This window comes from Somniosus microcephalus, chromosome 12, assembly GCF_052327205.1.
Source record: "Somniosus microcephalus isolate GS21.2 chromosome 12, FLI_Smic_1.0, whole genome shotgun sequence".
NCBI classification, from domain to species: Eukaryota; Metazoa; Chordata; class Chondrichthyes; order Squaliformes; family Somniosidae; genus Somniosus; species Somniosus microcephalus.
Genome location: NC_140998.1, coordinates 67360414 through 67381858, shown reverse-complemented (window position 1 = coordinate 67381858; position 21445 = coordinate 67360414). Strand labels below are relative to the sequence as shown.

General features: G+C 41.0%; 1 protein-coding gene across 2 annotated transcripts in view; it reads right to left on the bottom strand.

Annotated features, from left to right (window-relative positions):
• rcor1 (REST corepressor 1) overlaps positions 1-19610 on the bottom strand; it is a 191052-nt gene extending 171442 nt beyond the window's left edge. The window contains exons 1-2 of one of the 2 annotated variants that reach the window (XM_086003020.1): positions 19244-19610; positions 19059-19115 (exon numbers count right to left, since the gene is read on the bottom strand). In XM_086003020.1, coding sequence (XP_085859146.1) covers positions 19059-19115; positions 19244-19385 — 199 coding nt within the window. In that variant the 5' untranslated portion in view covers positions 19386-19610. The remainder of the gene's footprint in view (positions 1-19058; positions 19116-19243) is intronic. The other variant, XM_086003019.1, reaches the window with a different exon arrangement.
• Positions 19611-21445: the final 1835 nt, after the last annotated feature.

Below are 21445 nucleotides of genomic sequence, written 5' to 3'. Positions count from 1 at the left end.
CTTGGAAGCGTCTCTGTAGCTTAGCAACAGCTTCAGAGAGGCTTTCCAGAGACTGACTTTTTTTTCTTCTAGCATTTTTTTAAACAAAGAAAAAAACCTAACAAAACGGCTGCTGATTTCTGCCATTGGATCGAGGTTTCCGGACATACAACCTCTGGATAAACCAAAGTTTCCTGTATATGGGCACCTAAATTGCTTTGCTCCTCTACAGTTCCTAATCTCTTCCCATTCAGAAAGTATTCTGATGTGTCATTCTTGAATCCAAAATGGATGACCTTACACTTCCCCACATTGAACTCCATCTGCCACAGGTTTGCCCACTCATTTAGTCTGCCTATGTTCATTTTTTAACTTTCTGCTCCTATCTACACAACTTACTGTGCCTCCTAACTTAGTGTTATCTGCAAACTTGGATATACAAATTCTCTATTCCCTCATCCAATTCATTGATGAATTCATTCAGTGAAATACTGAAGTCCCAGTACAGATCCCTGGGGTATGCCACTTGTTACATTCCAATCAGAGTACATTTCCTTTATCCCTACTCTAGTCTCCTACCTTTCAACCAATTACAAACCCATGTCACAATGTTACCTCAAATTCTGTGTGCTTTTATTTTTACTAGTAAAAGCATCAACAGAGGTTTAAATGTACTGAATGCATTACATTTGAGATTTTAAAAATATTCAGTTATATAAACACAACAAAAACAAATATTGTATTTAATATACAGTAAATGGACAGCTAAAAACAAACCTCAAATCACATTTGTCACCAAAATCTTAAAGCACTCTTTTCCAAATTAAAAAAATTCCAGTTATATAATTGTATAAAATAACTTATGGAGAAAGCATTAATGATGTAAATTGTGACAACTGTCAAGCCATCCTAGTGAAGTCAAATTATCATCTCATGCACACAGGGCAAAATGATACTGTAACAATCTCAGTAAATTTACTTTCAGATGTCAACTGGCAGCACGATCAGTGCATCAGAAACCACTAGCAAAGGTCTTAGCATAACATAAAAACAACTTTTGAGAAAATGTTGTACATGCAAATTAACATGCCGATAGTCATTAGTCGAGAATGGAAGTATAATATTCTCATCACAGGAAGCAATACATACTACCGCTTTAGCATACTTAAAGGCTGGAAAAATACAATGACGTTTGCAGCAGTGGGTGGAGGGCAAGGATATGATTTTTAAATTTACAGAATGTCTATTCGTAAGTTAGGGAAGGTTTAAACAATTTTAAATACAAATCTGCATCTTATGAATTCTATAAAAGTACCAATTAGTGTTACTGGAGAAAACTGTGGGGAGAATTAGAAAAAATGAACAGTTCACATCCTGAGTGCATCAGAGGCTCAATTCTGCAAAAAGAGCATTCCAGAAGTGATTACATACACAGAACCGTAGTCTACTCAGCCTGACCTTTGTAAAATGGAGCCATTTTTCATGGGATTATCACACAAGGTCTGAATGTTTGATTAAGACATTTTCAACCACCATCATAAATCAGAAAATGCAGGCAACATCTGCTCCACACCTGTACTAGAGAAACACATCATTTGCTCCTGATGAGCATTTCTGAACAGCAACAGGATTCCTTCATGCTTCAGATCTTGGACTACTTGACTGACCCAAGTGTTCCACAGTCCATTCTGTCATAGAATGGCCTAAACTGTAGGGATGAATGGTACTGAAGCAGTAACAGGAAGTTGAACTGTTGCCCACCATAGCCATTAATCACCCTGCTCAAAGGGATGTCTTGAAGTCATCACACACATCTTGCATAGAATTACATAGAATATGCAACACAGAAACAGGCCATTCTGCCCAACTAGTCTGTGCTGGTGTTTATACTCCACACGAGCCTCCTCCCATCTCTCTTCATCTAACCCCATCAGCATAATCTTCTATTCCTCTTTCCCTCGTGTGTTTATGTAGTTTCCCCTGAAATGCATCTATGCTATTTGCCACAACTATTACTTGTGGTAGCATGTTCCACATTCTAACCACCCTCTGGGTAAAGAAGTTTCTCCTGAATTCCCTATTAAATTTTAGTGACTATCTTATATTCATGGCCCCTAGCTTTTGTCTCCCCCACAATTGGAAATATCTTCTCTACGTCTACCCTATCAAACCCTTTCATAATCTGAAAGACCATATCAGGTCACCCTTCTTTTTTCGAGATCAAAGACCCCTAAACTGTTCAATCTTTCCTGATGGATGTAACCTCTCAGTTCTGGTATCATCCCTGTAAATCTTTTTTATATGGAGACCAGAACTGTGCACAGTCCTCCAAGTGTGGTCTAACCAAGGTTAACCTTCTCCGCTTTTCAATTCTATCCCTCTAAAAATGAACCACGGTGCTTTGTTATGGCTCATTATGTGTCGTTACTTTGTGATTTGTGCATCTGTACCCCTAGATCCCTTTGCTCCTCCACTTCATTTAGACTCTTATTTGCCAAGCAATATGTGGTCTCCTTAATCTTCCTATCAAAATGCACCACTTTCCCAATTACACACCCATTCTGTAAGTTTATTAACGTTGTCTTGTATTTTGTCACAGTCGCCCTCAGTATTAGCTATACCCAATTTGGTGTTATAAGAACATAAGAAATAGGAGCAGGAGTAGGCCAATCGGCCCCTCGAGCCTGTTCCGCCATTCAATAAGATCATGGCTGATCTGATCCTAACTGCCAATCCACTATCACAGAACCATCTCCTGAATCTAACAGAATTAGACACAAAATAGGAGCAGGATCAGGCTACACAGCCCCTGGGCCCGCTCCGCTACCCACAGGGCCATGACCGATCCGAACCTAGACTCATGTCCAAATTCCTGCCCGCTCCCTGTAACCCTCAATTCCCTTTACTTCTAGGAAACTGTATTTCTGTTTTAAATTTATGTAGTGATGTAGCTTCTACAGCTTTTTGGGGCAGCATATTCCATGGACCTACCACCCTCTGAGTGAAGTAGTTCCTCCTCATCTCAGTTTTGAAAGAGCAGCCCCTTATTCTATGACTATGCCCCCTAGTTCTAGTTTCACCCATCATCGGGAACATCTTCCCTGCATCCACCCGATCCAACCCCTTCACAATCTTATATGTTTCAATAAGATCGCCCCTCATTCTTCTGAACTCCAATGAGTAGAGTCCCAATCTACTCAACCTCTCCTCATATGTCCATCCCCTCATCCCCAGGATTAACCGAGTGAACCTTCTTTGTACTGACTCGAGAGCAAGTATGTCCTTTCTCAAGTATGGACACCAAAACTGTACGCAGTATTCCAGGTGCAGCCTCACCAATACCTTGTACAACTGAAGCAATACCTCCCTATTTTTATATTCTATCCCCCTAGCAATGAAAGCCAACATTCCATTGGCCTTCTTAATCACTTGCTGCACCTGCATACTAACCTTTTGAGTTTCCCCTTTGTACTTCAGTACTTTCCAATTTCTTGCCATTAAGATAATAACTTGCTCTACGATTTTTCCTGCCAAAGTGCATAACCTCACACTTTCCAGTATTGTATTCCATCTGCCAAATCTCTGCCCACTTACTTAGCCTGTCTATGTCCCCTTGCAGGTTTTTTATGTCCTCCTCACTCACTACTTTCCCCCCCATCTTAGTATCATCTGCAAACTTTGATATGTTACACTCAGTCCCCTCCTCCAAATCGTTAATATAGATTGTAAAGAGTTGGGGACCCAGCACTGACCCCTGCGGAACACCACTAGTTACTGATTGCCAGTCTGAGAATGAACCATTTATCCCAACTCTCTGCCTTCTGTTAGATAGCCAATCCTCTGTCCATGCCAGAATATTACCCCCAATCCCGTGATTTTTTATCTTAAGCAATAATCTTGTGTGGCACCTTGTCAAATGCCTTTTGGAAGTCTAAATACACTACGTCCACTGGTTCCCCTTTATCCACCCTATACGTTACCTCCTCAAAGAACTCCAGCAAATTTGTCAAACATGACTTCCCCTTCATAAAACCATGCTGACTTTGTCCTATTAAATTATGATTATCCAAATGTCCTGTTACTGTCTCCTTAATAATGGACTCCAAAATTTTACCTACCACAGATGTTAGGCTAACCGGTCTATAGTTTCCAGCCTTCTGTCTACTGCCCTTTTTAAATAAGGGTGTTACATTAGCAGTTTTCCAGTCTGCCGGGACCATTGCCGAGTCCAGGGAGTTTTGGAAAATTATTACCAATGCATCCACAATCCCTACCGCCACTTCCCTCAAGACCCTAGGATGTAAGCCATCAGGTCCAGGTGATTTATCCGCCTTGAGTCCCATTATTTTACCGAGTACCACTTCCTTAGTGATTTTGATCGTGTTTAGCTCCTCCCCCCCTTTAGCCCCCTATTTGTCCAGTGTTGGGATATTCTTAGTGTCTTCTACTGTAAAGACTGATGTAAAATATTCATTCAGTGTTTTTGCCATCTCCATATTTCCCACCATTAATTTCCCGGTCTCATCCTCTAAGGGACCAACATTTACTTTAGCCACCCTTTTTCTTTTTATATAACTATAAAAACTCTTACTATCTGTTTTTATATTTTTTGCTAATTTACTTTCATAATCTATCTTCCCTTTCTTAATCAATCTTTTTGTTATTTTTTGCTGTCTTTTAAAGTTTTCCCAATCCTCTATCCTCCCACTAGATTTGGCTACCTTATATGCCCTTGTTTTTAGTCGAATACTATCCTTAATTTCTTTACTTAGCCACGGATGGCTGTCTTTTCTTTTACACCCTTTTCTTCTCAGTGGAATATATATTTTTTGGAAGTTGTAAAATAACTCCTTAAATGTACACCACTGATCATGTATCGTCTTACCCTTTAATCTATTTTCCCAATCCACTCTACTCAATTCCGCTCTCATACCTTCATAGTCTCCTTTATTCAAGCTTAGCACACTTGTTTGAGATCCAACCTTCTCACCCTCTAATTGAATATGGAATTCAACCATGTTATGGTCACTCATTCCAAGGGGATCCTTTACTAGGACATTTTTAATTAATCCTGTCTCGTTACACAGGACCAGATCCAAGGTTGCCTGCCCCCTGGTCGGTTCAGTTACATACTGCTCAAGAAACCCATCCCTAATACACTCAATGAACTCATCCTCAGGGCAGCCCTGCCCAATTTGATTTGTCCAATTAATATGATAGTTAAAATCCCCCATAATTATAGATGTTCCCTTATTACAAGACTCAACTATTTCCTGATTGATACTCCGTCCAACAGAGTTGCCACAGTTCGGAGGCCTATAGACTACGCCCACTAGTGTTTTTTTCCCCTTATTATTCCTTACCTCCACCCAGACTGTTTCATTGTCCTGATCTTTTGACCCAATATCATTTCTCTGTATTACAGTGATTCCTTCCTTTATTAACATAGCCACCCCACCTCCCCTTCCTTCCTGATCGTTAAATAATCTGGTATGTTTAATTCCCAGGCATTGTCACCCTGCAGCCATGTTTCTGTAATGGCCACAAGATCATACCCATATGTAGTTATTTGTGCCATTAACTCGTCTATTTTGTTACGAATGCTACGTGCATTCAGATAGAGAACTTTCAAAGATGTTTTGTGACACTTAGTTCCTGCTTTTGCCCTTTTTATTACTTTACCTTTTACTCCATACCTTCTGCCCCTTCCTGACACGCTCTGGTTTTTAATTTCCCCACTGCTACCTAAGTCTATGACCTTCTCTGTTGTCATTTGTATTATTTGCTCTCTGGGAACCTCCCCCCCACTAGTTAGTTTAAAGCCCTCTCTACAGCCCTAGTTATATGATCCGCCAGGACTCTAGTCCCAGCACTGGCCAAGTGAAGCCCGTCCCAACGGAACAGCTCCCTCCTGCCCCAGTGTCCCAGGAAGCAAAACCCATTTCTCCCACACCAGTCTTTGAGCCACGCATTTAACTCTCTAATTTTATTTGTCCTAGCCAAAATCGCTCGTGGCTCAGGTAATAATCCCCTTGTGGTTCTGCTTTTTAATTTGGCCCCTAGCTGCTCAAACTCCCTCAGCAGAACCTCCTTCCTTGTCCTATCTATGTCGTTGGTACCAACATGGACCAAGACAACTGGATCCTCCCCCTCCCACTCCAAGTTTCTCTCCAGTCCAGAGGAGATGTCCTTAACCCTGGCACCGGGCAGGCAACACAGCCTTCGGTACTCTCGCTCTCGGCTGCAGAGAACTCTATCTATCCCCCTAACGATACTATCCCCTACCACTACAACATTTCTTTTTACTCCCCCCACTTGAATGGCCCCCCCGCTCCACGGTGCTGTGGCCAGGTTGCTCATCCTCCCCGCAGTCCCTGTTCCCATCCTCACAGGGAGTTGTCTGCAAATTTTGAAATTGTACTTCAGATTTCCTAGTCCAACGTTTATGTAAGTGGTGAACAACAGTGGTCCCAGCACCGATCCTTGTGGAACACCACTTCTCACCTTTTGAAGTTTGAGTAACTATCCTTCATCCCTACTCAGTTTTCTATTTTTAAGCTAGCTTGCGATCCATTCTGCTACTTGTCCCGACTCCACATGCTGACCGTAATCATGAGCCAACTATGCCTTTGGGGGGATGCAAATACAAGTGAATTTGTGCACTGCAACCACAAAAACAGACAGAACTCAAGTTTCAAGAAAAATTTCAGGTGAAGTCGAGCAGTCCAACCAGATTGATGGATAATACAAAAAGCAAAATACTGCAGATGCTGGAAATCTGAAATAAAAACAGAAACAGAACATGCTGGAAATACTCAGCAGGTCAGGCAGCATCTGTGGATGCTGACTGACCTGCTGAGTATTTCCAGATTAATGGATAAAATTCAGTAGGCTAACAAGCTTCAAGATGCCAAATACCAAAATCAGGTCCAAAAGTGAAACCATTTTTAGAGCAAGAAATATAACATTTTAAGGGGCACATACTCAAAAATTAAAAAGAAGCAAATCAAAGTTTATAAACAGCTATTGCAATCCAACACCACAAGAAACTCAACACCATCTAGGACAAAGCCACCCGCTTGATTGGCACCCTATCTACCACCTTAAACATTCACTCCCTCCACCACCAGCGCACCGTATCTGCAGTGTGTACCACCTACAAGATGCACTGCAGCAACTCGTAGCCTGGTTCTGCTCCTACTTCTTGTGTTCTAATTATGTGTTAGATTTCAGGAGATGGTTCTATTCCTGTTCCTGGCTGGGGTGGGGATCACCTTTTACAGAAGGGAAGTACTGTAGAAAATATAGGGACAGTGATCTCCTGGACGAGTTTCGATTGCCTAGATGGGTCGGAGAGGAATTTCCCAGATTTTTTTCCTCCCAAATTGGCCATTGGGTTTTTTATCTGGTTTTTCGCCTCTCCCAGGAGATCACATGGGTTCGGGAGGGATGTAGAGGGATAGTAGATTTGAGGTTAGGATCAGATCAGCCATGATCTTATTGAATGGTGGAGCAGGCTCGAGGGGCCGATTGGCCTACTCCTGCTCCTATTTCTTATGTTCTTAGAAGGACAAGGGCAGTAGGCGCATGGGAACACCACCACCTCCAAGTTCCCCTCCAAGTCACACACCATCCTAACTTGGAAATATATCGCCGATCCTCCCTCCCCAACGGCACTGTGGGAGTACCTCCACCACACGGACTGCAGCAGTTCACGAAGGCAGCTCACCAACACTTCTCAAGGGCAATTAGGGATGGACAATAAATGCTGGCCTTGCCAGCGATGCCCATATCCCAGAAACGAATAAAAAAAACTGGGGGAAAGGTTCAGACAAAATGCCCAATTATTCAGATCATTCTCATAAAAGCAACCTCACAGCTGCTGTCCTACACATTTTCCTTCCACAGGCATACGATGTAGTATAGCATGGCCTACTCCTGCTCTTATTTCTTATGTTCTTTATAGTTTTTAGATGAGCGATAATCAGGATTAATGAGGCTCTGATCATCATGTAAATATTAGTGGTAAATGGATTGTCCCAACCATATAAAATGCATCTCTTCCACATGGCATTACATGCCACTAAAATGAAATATTTTCCTGGATGCTGAATGTGCATTTACTGCTGAAGGGGGAGAAGTAATTAAACAACTGCCTGAGAACCGATTCTGAGAGAAAAGGCATCAGATCTGGTCATTTTTCAGAAACAGCTTCAAGTTGACTGGCCTTGAGGTCTAACAGATCCAAGAACTACGCTTTTTATAAAAAACAGGATTACTATAGTATTGCTTCACAAGAAAATTCCGTACCAAATTCAGAATCAGGAGCAAATGAAATGCCTACAGGTCATTCCCTGTTTTCAGACTAAAAGACTTTGGATATTTAGGACTCAATGGCCCCATCATGTAAATTGTCAAAAAACCTTCACAAACTGATGGAAGTTAATTCAATCTATTTTCAACAACCCGCTAACTCAGTAGATACAGCAGCGTTTAATACATTACAGAAGACACAGAATCATTGAACGGTTACAGCACAGGAGGCCATTCGGCCCGTCGAGCCCGTACCAGCTCTCTGCAAGAGCACTTCAGCTAGTCCCACTCCCCCACCTTTTCCCCGTAGCCCTGCAATTTTTTTCCTTCAGGTACTTATTCAATTCCCTTTTGAAAGCCACGATCGAGTCTGCCTCCACCACCCTTTCATACAGTGCATTCCAGATCCTAACCACTCGCTGCGTAAAAGTCTTTCCTCATGTCGCCTTTGGTTCTTTTGCCAATCACCTTAAATCTGTGTCCTCTGGTTCTCGACCCTTCCGCCAATGGGAACAGTTTCTCTATCTACTCTGTCTAGACCCCTCATGATTTTGAGCATCTCTATCAAATCTCCTCTCAACCTTCTCTGCTCTAAGGGGAACAACCCCAGCTTCTCTAGTCTATCCACGTAACTGAAGTCCCTCATCCCTGGAACCAATCTCGTAAATCTTTTCTGTACCCGCTCGAAGGCTTTCACATCCTTCCTAAAGTGTGGTGCCCAGAATTGGACACAATATTCCAGTTGAGGCCGAACCATTGTTTTATACAGGTTCATCATAACTTCCTTGCTTTTGTACTCTATGCCTGTATTTATGAAGCCCAGTGTCTATGCTTTTTTAATTACTTTCTCAACCTGCCCTGCCACCTCTGATGATTTGTGCACATATACCCCCAAGTCTCTGTTCATGCACCCCCTTTAGAATTGTACCCTTTAGTTTATATTACCTCGCCTTTTTCTTCCTACCAAAGTGTATAACTTCGCACTTTTCTGCGCTAACTTTCATCTGCCACGTGTCAGCCCATTTAACCAGCCTGTCTATGTCCTCTTGAAGTCTATCACTATCCTCCTCACTGTTCACTATACTTCCAAATTTTGAAATTGCGCCCTGTACACCCAAGTCCAAGTCTTTAATATAGATCAAGAAAAGCAGTGGTCCAAGTACCAACCCCTGGGGAACACCACTGTATACCTTCCTCCAGTCTGAAAAACAACCGTTCACCACTGCTCTCTGTTTCCTGTCACTTAGCCATGCTGCCACTGTCCCTTTTATTCCACGAGCTTCAACTTTGCTGGCAAGCCTATTATGTGGCACTTTATCAAACGCCTTTTGGAAATCCATGTACACCATGTCAACCGCATTGCCCTCATCAACCAACTCGATCAAGTTAAACACGATTTGCCCTTAACAATGCTGGTTTTCCTTAATTAATCCGCACTTGCCCATCTGAAAATAAAGGGCAGGTACTACAAGTTCGACCAGCAGTTGTGATGAGGCACAAGTTAAACATTTATTTTAAAAGCTTGGTCCCAGAAAAAAACTACTAAATTGATGCAACAGAAGCTCAGAATATTAAATCCCTATGAGGAATGAGCTGAGCTGTTTCCCCGGTACTATTACTATCAACTGGTACGGTTTCATTTGAATGGAAAGTATTAAACATTGTATCCATTAATAAGAGTCAGTCCCTGATAACTATAGAAGCAGTATCCATACATCATCCGTGTCAAAGCTCATCAAACTCATAGTAAACAACTACAGTACAATCAAAACCTGGTATATCACCAATTCATGATGTTCTTATCCTAGAAGGCACTTGCATAGTCTATGCCCATCATAGCCATGGCTAATGAAAAGTTAACCCAGGACATTTCAAACCAAATATGGGACAGATCACTAAAGTAGGCAGGATATGAAATGCAGAAATCATAGGCCATAGAAAATTCAGCAAGTTTGAGGATAGATTCAGAAGCTGCACAATTAGATATGCAAGTGGTACACCCAAATAAGATAGCATTGGGCAAAAATACAAACAGAAATCTGTCTAGAGGGATCAAGTAATGAGCACCAAAAGGCAATACTTTCTCTTCTACATCTCCTTTCCATCTTTCACAGGTCTTTGGCAGAAAGACCACAAAGTACATTGCAAAAGTAGAGTGAAACAAAGCATGTGCAATAGAAATAAGCAAATATTGCATATGGTCACAGGCTAAGTCTAATGCCTGTGTCCTTATCAGAGGTGAAAGAGTTCTGAAACAACACTAGAACTGCCAAGAACTGAGAGAACACTATTGGCTGGTTTCCCCCAGCCACACAAGGAGGTATAGAACTTTTTAAAAAATCTCAGGATGTGGCATCGTTGGCAAGAGTGGCATTTATTTGCCATCCCTAGGTTCCCGAAGCAGTTTGATACAACAGAGACGCTTACTAGGCTACTTCAGAGGTCAGTTAAGGGTCACTTTGGTGTGGCACTGGAGTCGCATATAGGCCAGACCAGGAAAGGACAGCAGGTTTCCTTCCCTAGAAGACAATTGTTGTAAGCCAGTTAGATTTTTACAACAATTCGACAGCTCATGGTCACTTTCACTGGCAACAGCTTTTTAATTCCAGATTTTTTTTAAAAACTGAAATAAAATTCTGAAACTGCCAGAGAGATTCACTGGATTAGTCCCGGTCTCTGGATTACTAGTAACATAACCACTACACTTAACAAATAACTATCTGACAAGTTCCATGACAGACTACAGAGGTCCTTCTATACTGACCAAATCCCTGTCTGATGTGGAGTACTTGTACTTGTTTCTAGATTTAAATGGTAGACTTAATTTTGAAAACCAGTACCTGAGCAAAGCAAAGCCACCCTTTTTTCTCCCTGCAAGATCACTTCCAAGCATTTAGTTTTGACATACCCATTTGAAAGAAATAAAGGCACCTTTGACACATTAAAGTTATTGCTCTGATGGAAGATAGATACCTTAGATGACCAGTAGCTGAAAGTTCCAAACCAGAACACACAGCATCTGAAACTTGGTGGAGGCCCACACCAAAGCAACTTCAATTCATAAACAAAGTACTTGAAAAAAGTAAATGTTCCAGTGTAGATAAATATAAATTGATGCAAAACATTATCAAGCAAACCCAGATTAAGATAACACTGAACAATTACGGCTATAAATTAGAATTGAACAACCAATCACTGAGGGAACAGTAAGCAAGTGATCCTGTTGATTATGATGGAAGAACTGAGGGACTGAAGTCATGGCTCTTTTACAATAAGAAATAAGGCAGAAGATAAAGTGTCCAACCACGAGCAATGCAGGCCTTCCTAATGTAGATGGAGAAAGAAGTTAAAAGAATACACAGACCTGGGTTGACAAAGGAAGTGCTGTGCAGGAATTTAATTGTGACAAATTATTGCCAATTAGGTTGTGTATTCCCTTAATTCTATTGTGCAGTACTGTATTTTGTATTGTACAAATACAAGATTATGATACAAGTATACAACATAGGGAAATGACCCAAGGCGCTTCACAGAAGCGTAATCAGACAAAAACTGACACCTAGCCAAAGGAGGCAATATTAGGAGAGGTGACTTGAAAGCATGGTCAGAGGTAGGTTTTAAGGAAGGTCTTAAAAGAGCAGAGGTGGAGAAGCAGAGTTTTAGGGAGGGAATTCCAGAGCGTATGGCTACACTCACAATTCACAATTAATCAAGAAATCCAGTTTCCCTACATCATTTACAGGAACTTCAATGTATATGGTTAAAATCTACAAACAATTAGACTATTAAAACTAAATTTACTGCCATGTTAAGTGAAATCTTTCTCCTTCCTACAACTCAAAATACCTATCACATTTTCAATGTAATACTAGTTGATCTCTTGTGGCATTGTTCATTGGCACTGGTCAGGAGCGGAGACAGAACACTATAAGCAGGCTTCCTTGGCTGGGGACAGCGAGAAGCTTGGCCAAGTAGTGGCTGCTAGGCGGGAGGGATAAAGCAAGCAGGCACAGGGGTCACCAGATCAAGCCTGATGGTGAGGCTGGAAGCAAAGCAAAAGTTCTGAAGGCAGGGCTCATAAGGCCAGGAAGAACTCAAGGCTGGGTTGGGTCAGAGAGCAGTCAGTATGGGTCGGACATCCAGAAGCACTCAGGAGTGGGTCAGGTTGGACAATGGAAGGGTCACTGGGGCAGCAAAAGGACACATTGATAGGAACATTTCTGAAGAACCTTACAACACAAGCAGAAGGGCCTTTGGCTGGTTGAAGAGAGAGCAGGACCACAAAGGATTCAGAAAAATTTTTTGCAGCAATTTGAATGTTAATTCCACAACCCACAAAACCAATGACTATTTGAGCTAATCAGAAAAGCTTAATGGTTGCTTGTGTGCACAGTGTGAAGTATTAGATAGACAGAACCATTACAACAGTGGTTTAGTAGAAGAAAGTTGCAGCTCAAGTACACAGAAAGAAAACATACGTAGCATATGATCCAATGTTGATTGCTGCTGGTACTGAAGCAGCGACAGTTAAATCATCTCTAATAGCACTTGCATATGATCATTGTAAATCTAAATGATAAGTGTTTCCAGGCAATAGAAGAAAATTACAATTTTATTTTTCACCGTTTACTGTTTTGTTCTGCGACTGCCTGGTTCAGCTCTTTGTTCTCTGTGGTGCACATGACACAGCTTAGTCCCTAGACAAACCAAATTGAAGTGTAGCCAAGTGAAATCTGTGTTTTATTTTCTTTGTAGGACAAACACCCAGAATCCTAAAATAAGACAGAATAGTTGCCTGAATACACTACCAAATTTTGCTGGAGGTTGCCAAGTGAACAAAGTTAATGAGACAGTACCTTCAGTGCCAGAAATCACCTGTAAGATTATATCCCACATTCATCTTTTCCAAGTCAGTTGCATGTCAAATCCTACATTTTGACTTAAGTTCAGACCTCATCAAACTTTTAAAATTCTGAATATTGACTTTGCTTTTTCCATGTTACTATGATTAGTGTTGGATAGACCATTTGCCTTCAAGAAGCTGCACCTCCTGCTAGCAAGGTGTTGAGGGATAAATGTAGGTCTAGACATCAGGAGAACACTCTAATAGTGCCATGAGATTTTTTTTCAATCCATATGAACAGGCAGATAGGGCCTCACCTTAAAAGATTGCATCACAGTTAATGCAGAACTCCTTCAGTACTGCACTGATGTCAGCCTAGATCATGTCCCTGGAGTTGGGCTTGAATCCATGGCCTTATGACTCAGAGGTAAAAGTGCTACCATTATGTAAAGCTGATGCTGTACCATCAGAACGGTGTAGATGCCATCATTACTTAGTGTTTTGAACTTTAGAATATACTACAAGGTTCCAAACAATTTCTTACATCTCAAATGATGGCAACAGTAACTAATCTAAACTACAACCCTTTCAATCAAGATTGTGATTCTAGCCAAATCATTCACTGCAATTTCATATCTGCAGCAAATTGTATAAATCAAGTGGCATTTAAAAGTTTTCAAAAGCAAGCATTTTAGTTTCATCCTGTAACTAAAAAGCTCAGCTAGCTTAATATATTACTCTAACAATCCAGACTCAAATAGTCACATACAAACATTTCCATTGTATTCCATGACCCAGTTTATATACTGTCTGTAAACTCCAAATATTTAACTAACTTTTTATTTTATGTCACTCTACTGGAAAACATAAAAATAAGCACACTAATTGTACTTTGTCTCTTTCACATCCTATTGTTTCTTTTCTCCTTTGAAGCAAAAAACAAAGTTTTTTCAATTTACCCTTATAGTTCCTGGAGCTGCACCCAATTTCTCTTTCCTATATTCTTTCTACAGCACCTGCATTTGCCTCAAGGCATACATACACATACATAATGCTTTTGATTACCTCTAGACTTCTATTCGAAAACTCAACTTATATCTTTAATAGAAACATTGCCACGATAGGTTAAAATGACCTGTCAATTACCACTTCAAAGAACTTATTTCACTTTTTTGAAAAACACTTAAAAAATCAATAGATTTAAGCAAGAGCTGCATCCCTTAAAATCCATTTGTTCCACTTATTAAATGATCCCCCAAACTGCATATTATAATTATTTCCAACACTTTCTCTAAATATAAAACAGTCTATAGGTCAGGGTCTTGTTTCTCATCATTTAAAAATAAAACCTCTATGTAGTCCATTCTAATTTCTTATATTTCTGTCTTTCTCCTCTGCTTCCCATTAGATGAATATCCTTGGAGGCATATGACCAAGTACAAGCAGTTAATAGATTTGGAATAAAACCAACTTTCTTCATAGCAATGTATCTAGTCATCATAACTTCACATTTGGTTGCATGGCTTAGAATACTATTAGTAAAATGGAAACAAAAGCATCAATTTAGATCTCTGCCACATCTTATTCTTCCTCTGCTAAACTGGCAATTTCTTATTTTACAGACCAACTAATTCTTTAACAGATTTCCCCCGCCCAAGAAATACTTGAAGTTTGGACCTTAGGTGCACTCCTACATTTATAAATGATTCACTTAAGGGGTTTAAATCTTCAGTTCTTAGTGTTCTTTTCAAAAGTCAGATAAATATTTGTTTTAATCAATGATGCAACATCACAAAAAGACAATAATTATACGTAGTACAAACTGTTACATAAGTTTGCTGCTTACCAATAAATCAAAGCAGGAAGAAAATACTTGGGTTTATTCCATCTGCAATCATCAATGAAGCGATATCCATCAGGCTTGCTGTGTCTTTTGATCCCATGGATCCCCAAACTTTCACTACACAAGACCACTGGCCACTACTTTGTCATTTACCAAATGTACAACCATGGTGGCCAAAGTGTCACTTAAAAAAAACTGTAGTCCCACAAACTAGAATGTTATGAGGAAAACAGTAATATTGGCACCATAATTTAAACTTGAAAAGAGCAACTGTATTCCATGCTGTAGTGTTACAGTAGTCATATTACAATTAATTCTAAAAATTCAAACCAAACTCAAGATACCAAATTTCATACAAGGCCATTTCAATGTAAAATAAATTCTATTCTTTGGCTAGGTCATCCATTTAACAACCTAGAGATTTTCTAATTAGCATTCTTTAGCCTAGAAAGTAATTGTCACATACAAATGGCATGTATCGAAATTCAAGTTTGCTCCCCGAATGGTTCAAAGAATTTATGCAATCAGTAACAAGTGATACAGACCAAAACAGTCCCAAGTTCAACCCACTGTGCTGAGTGAACCGATCTTGGCTAGAGCAGCCACAATTTCAGCACTGCTAAGTTACAGATAGAGCACATCACCCTTGTTTTCAAATCCCTCCATGGCCTCGCCCCTCCCGATCTCTGCACTCCTCCAATTCCAGCCTCTTGCACAACCCCGATTTTAAATCGCTCCACCATTGGCGGCTGGCCTTCAGCTGCCAAGGCTTATGCTCTGGAACTGCCTCCCTAAGCCTAATTCATCTGCAGGCATCACAGTTGGGCCCAATCTGTCTTTGCTCAATATGCAGATGTGAACTTCCAGCAGGAATAGCTAAATAGTCATCAGGAGTACAGACCGTGACTGGCTCTTTCTGCTCAACAACAACTTGCATTTATATAGCACCTTTAACATAGTAAAACGTCCCATGGCATTACAGGAGTATTTTAAGACAAAAAATTTGACACCAAGCCACATAAGGATAAATTAGAGCAGGGGATCAAAAGCTTGGTCAAAGAGGTAGGTTTTAATGAGCGTCTTAAAGGAGGAAAGAGAGGTAGCGAGGCGGAGAGGTTTAGGCAGTGAATTCCAGAGCTTAGGGCCTAGGCAACAGGCGGCACGGCCACCAATGGTTGAGCGATTATAATCAGGGATGCTCAAGAGGGCAGAATTAGAGGAGCGCAGATATCTTGGGGGGTGGGGGGTTTGTGGGGCTGAAGGAGAATCAGAGATAAGAAGGGGCGAGGCCATGGAGGGATTTGAAAACAAGGATGAGAATTTTGAAATTGAGGCGCTGCTTAACTGGGAGTCAATGTAGGTCAGCGAGCACAGGGGAGATGGGCGAGAGAGTTAGGACATGGGTAGCAGAGTTTTGAATGCCCTCAAGTTTACGTAGGGTGGAATGTGGGAGGCCAGCCGGGAATGCATTGGAAGAGTCAAGTCTAGAGGTAACAAAGGCATGGATGAGGGTTTCAGCAGCAGATGAGCTGAGGCAAGGGCGGAGACAGGCCATGTTACAGAGGTGGAAGTAGGCGGTCTTTGTTATGCTGCGGATGTGTGGTCGGAAGCTCATTTCAGGGTCAAATATGACACCAAGGTTGTGAACAGTGTGGTTCAGCCTCAGACAGATAATAGGGAGAGGGATGGAGTTTGTGGCGGTGACCGAAAACAATGGCTTCGGTCTTCCCAATATTTAACTGGAGAAAATTTTTGCTCATCCAGAACTGTATGTCGGACAAGCAGTCAGACAATTTAGACATCGTGGAGGGGTCGAGAGAAGAGGTAGTGAGGTAGAGCTGGGTGTCGTCAGCGTACATGTGAAAACTGACGCTGTGTTTTCAGATGATGTCGCCAAGGGGCAACATGTAGATGAGAAATAGAAGGGGGGCCAAGGACAGATCCTTGGGGCACACCAGAGGTAATGATGCGGGAGTGGGAAAAGAAGCCGTTGCAGGTGATTCTCTGGTTATGATTAGATAGATAAGAATGGAACCAAGAGAGTGCAGTACCACCCAGCTGGACGACGGTGGAGAGGCTTTGGAGAAGGATGGAGTGGTCAACAGTGTCAAAAGCTGCAGACAAGTCAAGAAGGATGAGGAAGTCCTCCAAGGCTCCATCCATAAATTAAACCCTTGCCTCAAATGCCATCTCTCCTCCTCAGCCATTATCTCAAGCTGAACCAGACTGTTCATAACCTCAGCATCCTATTCAGCCCCGACTCCATATCCTCTCCATCACAAACCCCGTGCAATACCATCTCCAAAACAACCACGACATCAGCCCATCTGCCATTGAGTCGCTCATCCATGCCTTTGTCTCCCCCAGACTCGACTATTCCAATGCTCTCCTGGTCAGCATCCCAGTCACCACTTCCTCCCATTCAAAACTCTGCTACCCATATCCTATCGCACACCAAGTCCAGCTCCATCACCCTTTCCTCACTGACTTGCATCAACTCCCAATCCCCAAATAACACTCCCTCCTTTTTGATAAATCCTTTCATCGGCTTGCATCTCCCCATCTCTGAGCTCCAACACTGCAAAGTCCCTCAGGCTTACTATTCCTGATTTCAGCCAGTTATGCACTCCTCCCTAAGCTCCTTCACCTCCCTCTCCTCCTTTAAGACCACTTAAAACTCCACTTTCTGACCAATCTTTTGGTCACTTCTCCCAATATCACCATCAACCCCATCACACTGACAAACAGAAAAACTTAAATTTACTGCAATTCTTAACCTTTAATACACTTGCCCTACTGTACTTGTTGTAAAATGTCAACTTTTATTGTGACATCCCCTACATTCCAAAACAAAATCTGAAACATGAGAAATTAAATAGGAAAACCTTGTTAAATTATCTTTCAAAAGCAATGTCCGATTTTAAACAAAGCCAATTTAGCATGAAGTTGCATCTTTTTGACACAAGCCTAAATCTTGTCACTAGTGTAACAAAATGACAAGCAATTAAATTAAAATTGTGGTTTTAAAAACATTTTTAATAAAAATTTGCTGACCAAGCTACAACATCCAAGCACAACTTCTGGAACACTTCTGTAATATGTAATAAAACAAAACAATCTTCTCAATGTGAGCAAACTATTCGCCAATGAAAAAAAATACTAGCAATATTTACATTAGAAACAATTTCTTGTCGATTTGAAATGTTGCCTTCAAAGTCTTACAGTAGATGGTTTTCCTACAGTACTTAAAATACAAGGGCTTTAATACCGAACCTTTACTCGCGATAAAAACACCTTAGAATATGGAGCTGTCCAACTTTTAATTATATTCCAACATATACATTCACTCGACAACACCTTTAGCATCGTTTTCGGTGTCTTGTTTTCCTATTTCTCGCACATGCGCTCAGAGGTAAATAATGCAGACTTCAAAATACACTAGTTTTTAAATCACATTGTCGATCTGAGCTAAACTGATAAAACCTCAACGAATTTAAGAGAATTGAAGTAGCATTGAAAGCCCAAATTTACTCATACATTTTTTCATGCTCATTATCCTCATTCATAGCGAATGTGAAAGTAACCGCACCTGAAACGAGGGAGGAAGGAGTTTCATAAATCGCATAAACCAATTAGCGACATTTAAACCCGGGAACTTGGATTGGTCTCATTAAGAACTTTTTAAACGCACGAATATTGGTACAATATTTCAATTTTATCCAGGGTGGGGTAGGAAATGATGATTTAAGTCAAAGCACGCCTGCAGCACACGCTGCTGTTGCTGCTATTCTCAAGACGAACAGTAGGGTGAAGAGGAAAAAAGTTATTCATCTGCCCTCATTTTATTATAATTAATGTCCTGCACTTTTAGATCTGCTTTATTAACTCTTCTCACGGCGACCCAGAATGAAGCCAATCCGTTTTTGCTCACACTCAGCTCTCTCCTTCATTGACCCCTATTTAATTTAACCCCTTAAATAAAGTAGTGGGAAAGGGGGGGGGGGGGGGTGATGATGATGATCAATACGGCAGTTTTAGGCTATTTCAACACAGGCAGAATTAAAGAAAGGAAAAACTCACCGGGATCGTAGTCAGGGACAACCGCCTGATATTGGGAACCCACTCGCATTCCTCCACCTGTAACAAGTAATTAGAATACATTTCTATTCAAATAAACAAACAAACCGATGTCAGCGCACTTAAATAAAACCAATAATAATAATTAAAGAAAAGTCAGTTCTAGGCTACACGGCTGCTGCCAGTACCGTGCTCGTCATCAGAGCCGCTGCTCGCCTCTTCCCAGGAGTTGTTGCCGTTCGTCGCTGCTCCCCCCGCAAAACTTTTCGCACCGTTCCTTCCTCTTCTTTTGCCCGAGACCTCGGGCCCTTTCTCGATCATGGTCGGCATTGTTAGTCCTGTGCGGCCAGCCACCGCGATGCCGCCTTTTGTTGCGCCGCGACACTTTGTTGCGTTAAACTTTCCGCCCGGCTCTGCCTATGCGAGTGTCAGCGCCTCTTGTGTGTGTATGTATGTGAGCAAGCGGCGGCAGAACCAACCACCAGCAGCAGCCCTCAGCCTCCAGCGCCGCTCCGCGCTCCCTCTACACCACCGGCCACACTGACGCGCACCCCAACCTGCTCGCCGCCCCCGCCGCCCACCGCGCCCTCCCATTGGACCGGGGGCCCCGCCTGCGGCGCGGCTGCCCCCTCCCCATTGGTCGGGCCGCACGTCCGTCAAACGAGCCGTTGCACTTCCCGTCGCCAAGTTCGGTTGGGCGCGCACTGCTGTACGTGGTTTTCAATCAGTACGCCACCGCTGGTGCCCACGGATACATCCCCAATCACATCCACTTTCTTTTTTTCTTCTTAGTTTTATATAGTGCGTAAGTGCGGAGAATAATTAAAGATTTTTTAATTTAAAAAATGGACTGTATAATGTTATTGATATACGTTACACTTCTTTGACGAAGAATATTGGTCATTCTTTAGAACTATTTATTCCTGCGGAGGACTACTTACTCAGCAGAGAACACTGAAGGTGGCTAGAATAGAGGAATTGCCTTTATTTTTTTTAAAAATTACTAAGTTTCATTCAGCTCTTCCTATATTATTACAGTTGAGATGTAGATGAAATTATTCCATAAACTGGGAGTTACCATCGAACTGAGAGATTTGCCATCTGTAGAAGGATAAACTCGTAGCATAGAAGAAGTGCTTTTAGGTACTTAAAAGGCTTAAAGTTATGTTCTTGAGTATTGATATTATTTAAGCTGATTACATAATAAACTTTAATTTGACTGTTTTACCTGTAGAAAGTCAAAATAACCCTAATGTACCAGACTTTGTCCACAAATTATGAAAGATTATCTGTTCATGATTTAAGGAGTCCAACGCCCGGGTCCAACCGTAGTTCATTAAACGCCCATTATTCGACTACGGGTGAATTTAACAAAAATTCTAATAAATACTTGATTAAATATTTATAAAACTTCTATCATTTCCATTCCTTTGTGAAAACACGCAATGCATGATGGTTTTAATATTGCAATGCAAATATTTGGTTACATCATATCCACCAGCAAACTCCTACTAATAGTTTAACATAGTGGAGATTTTAAGGTAAAATGTTGCAACATTAGATATGTGACGATTGAGACATACAAGGGTGACATGGTATTTGATACTTTCTGTTGGGCAAGTCTTAAAAAGCCTTAGTTCACTATTAGGCTGTTGCCCAGCATCATCCAGTTAGTTGCAATGGAGGAAGCAATTAAATATAGTGTTTCACGTAACGTAACAGGGATACAGCATTACTCTGTTGAGTGTAGTAAACAAAAACTTTATACTTCTGATGACTTAGATACTAAGATCACCTCCTCTGAAAGCCTTTGTAATGCATCAGTAGCCCACGTTAATCTTTTTGAACATTGAACTTGTTTTAGCTGCTTTTGTCCTATTACAATTTTATCATTTTGTAATGAAAATACATTGGACATATCTTACCATTGTGAAAGAAAGTGAACATTTGAAAATCAAAATGTCAAATGATGTATATCCTTTACGAATTCCTTATATGATTATGTTTGGACTAAAGCACAACTATAAATCTGACATCCTGTCCTTCAAGTAGTGCTATAAACTCTTTAGAGTGAAGCCCACTGGGTGATATAGTCCACTGCACTGAACCACGTCTTTTCTAAATGTATATACTGTATACCCTTTTAAAGAAAAACTTGGGACATCCAAACAATGTAGTTAATAATGTACATCAAAAGTCCTCACTCTGTGATATATTGAATAAATATAATGTTTTTGTTATTTCAAACTGATTCTTTCCACTTATCTCTTGGTAGCTACTAACTGGTTTAGAGATATTGTTAGCAGTCCTTTTGCAACCAGATCATGATGTTATACTGCTTGGTACATACTTTGAAATATAGAAATTATGTTTGATTTAAACTTTCCTTT